Source organism: Condylura cristata, unplaced genomic scaffold (assembly GCF_000260355.1).
Source record: "Condylura cristata isolate star-nosed mole 26May11 unplaced genomic scaffold, ConCri1.0 scaffold00035, whole genome shotgun sequence".
Lineage (NCBI taxonomy): Eukaryota > Metazoa > Chordata > Mammalia > Eulipotyphla > Talpidae > Condylura > Condylura cristata.
The window spans coordinates 14,961,387-14,962,163 of NW_004567136.1; the positions used below are offsets into that span (position 1 = coordinate 14,961,387).

The following is a 777-nucleotide window of genomic DNA, read 5'->3' on the forward strand; positions in this document are numbered from 1 at the left end:
GCCCGTGAAGCCGGAGCAGGGCTTCGTGTGGCGGGAGGCGGCCGAGTTCGAGGCCGACGCGGCCGGCTCGACGGCGGAGCGCCACAAGAAGGCCCAGCTGGACCGGCTGGACATCAACGTGCAGATCGACGACTCGTACCTGGTGGAGGCCGGCGACCGGCAGAAGCGCTGGCAGTGCCGCATGTGCGAGAAGTCGTACACCTCCAAGTACAACCTGGTCACGCACATCCTGGGCCACAACGGCATCAAGCCGCACGCCTGCCCGCACTGCGGGAAGCTCTTCAAGCAGCCCAGCCACCTGCAGACGCACCTGCTCACGCACCAGGGCACGCGGCCGCACAAGTGCCAGGTGTGCCAGAAGGCCTTCACGCAGACCAGCCACCTCAAGCGCCACATGCTGCTGCACTCCGAGGTCAAGCCCTACAGCTGCCGCTTCTGCGGCCGCGGCTTCGCCTACCCCAGCGAGCTCAAGGCGCACGAGGCCAAGCACGAGAGCGGCCGCTGCCACGTGTGCGTCGAGTGCGGCCTGGACTTCTCCACGCTGACGCAGCTCAAGCGCCACCTGGCCTCCCACCAGGGCCCCACCCTGTACCAGTGCCTGGAGTGCGACAAGGCCTTCCACTACCGCAGCCAGCTGCAGAACCACATGCTCAAGCACCAGAACGTGCGGCCCTTCGTGTGCACCGAGTGCGGCATGGAGTTCAGCCAGGTGCACCACCTCAAGCAGCACTCGCTCACCCACAAGGTAGGGCCGCGCCGCCCGCGCTGGGGGGGGGC

General features: G+C 68.0%; 1 protein-coding gene across 1 annotated transcript in view; it reads left to right on the forward strand.

Moving 5' to 3' along the window:
* Position 1: 1 nt before the first annotated feature.
* The window catches only part of ZNF710 (zinc finger protein 710), a gene marked incomplete at its 5' end in the record, with an annotated part of 6,285 nt that continues 5,509 nt past the window's right edge, over positions 2-777 (forward strand). The window contains one exon of the mRNA XM_004692998.2: positions 2-745. Within this exon, the coding sequence (XP_004693055.1) occupies positions 2-745 (744 nt within the window). The remainder of the gene's footprint in view (positions 746-777) is intronic.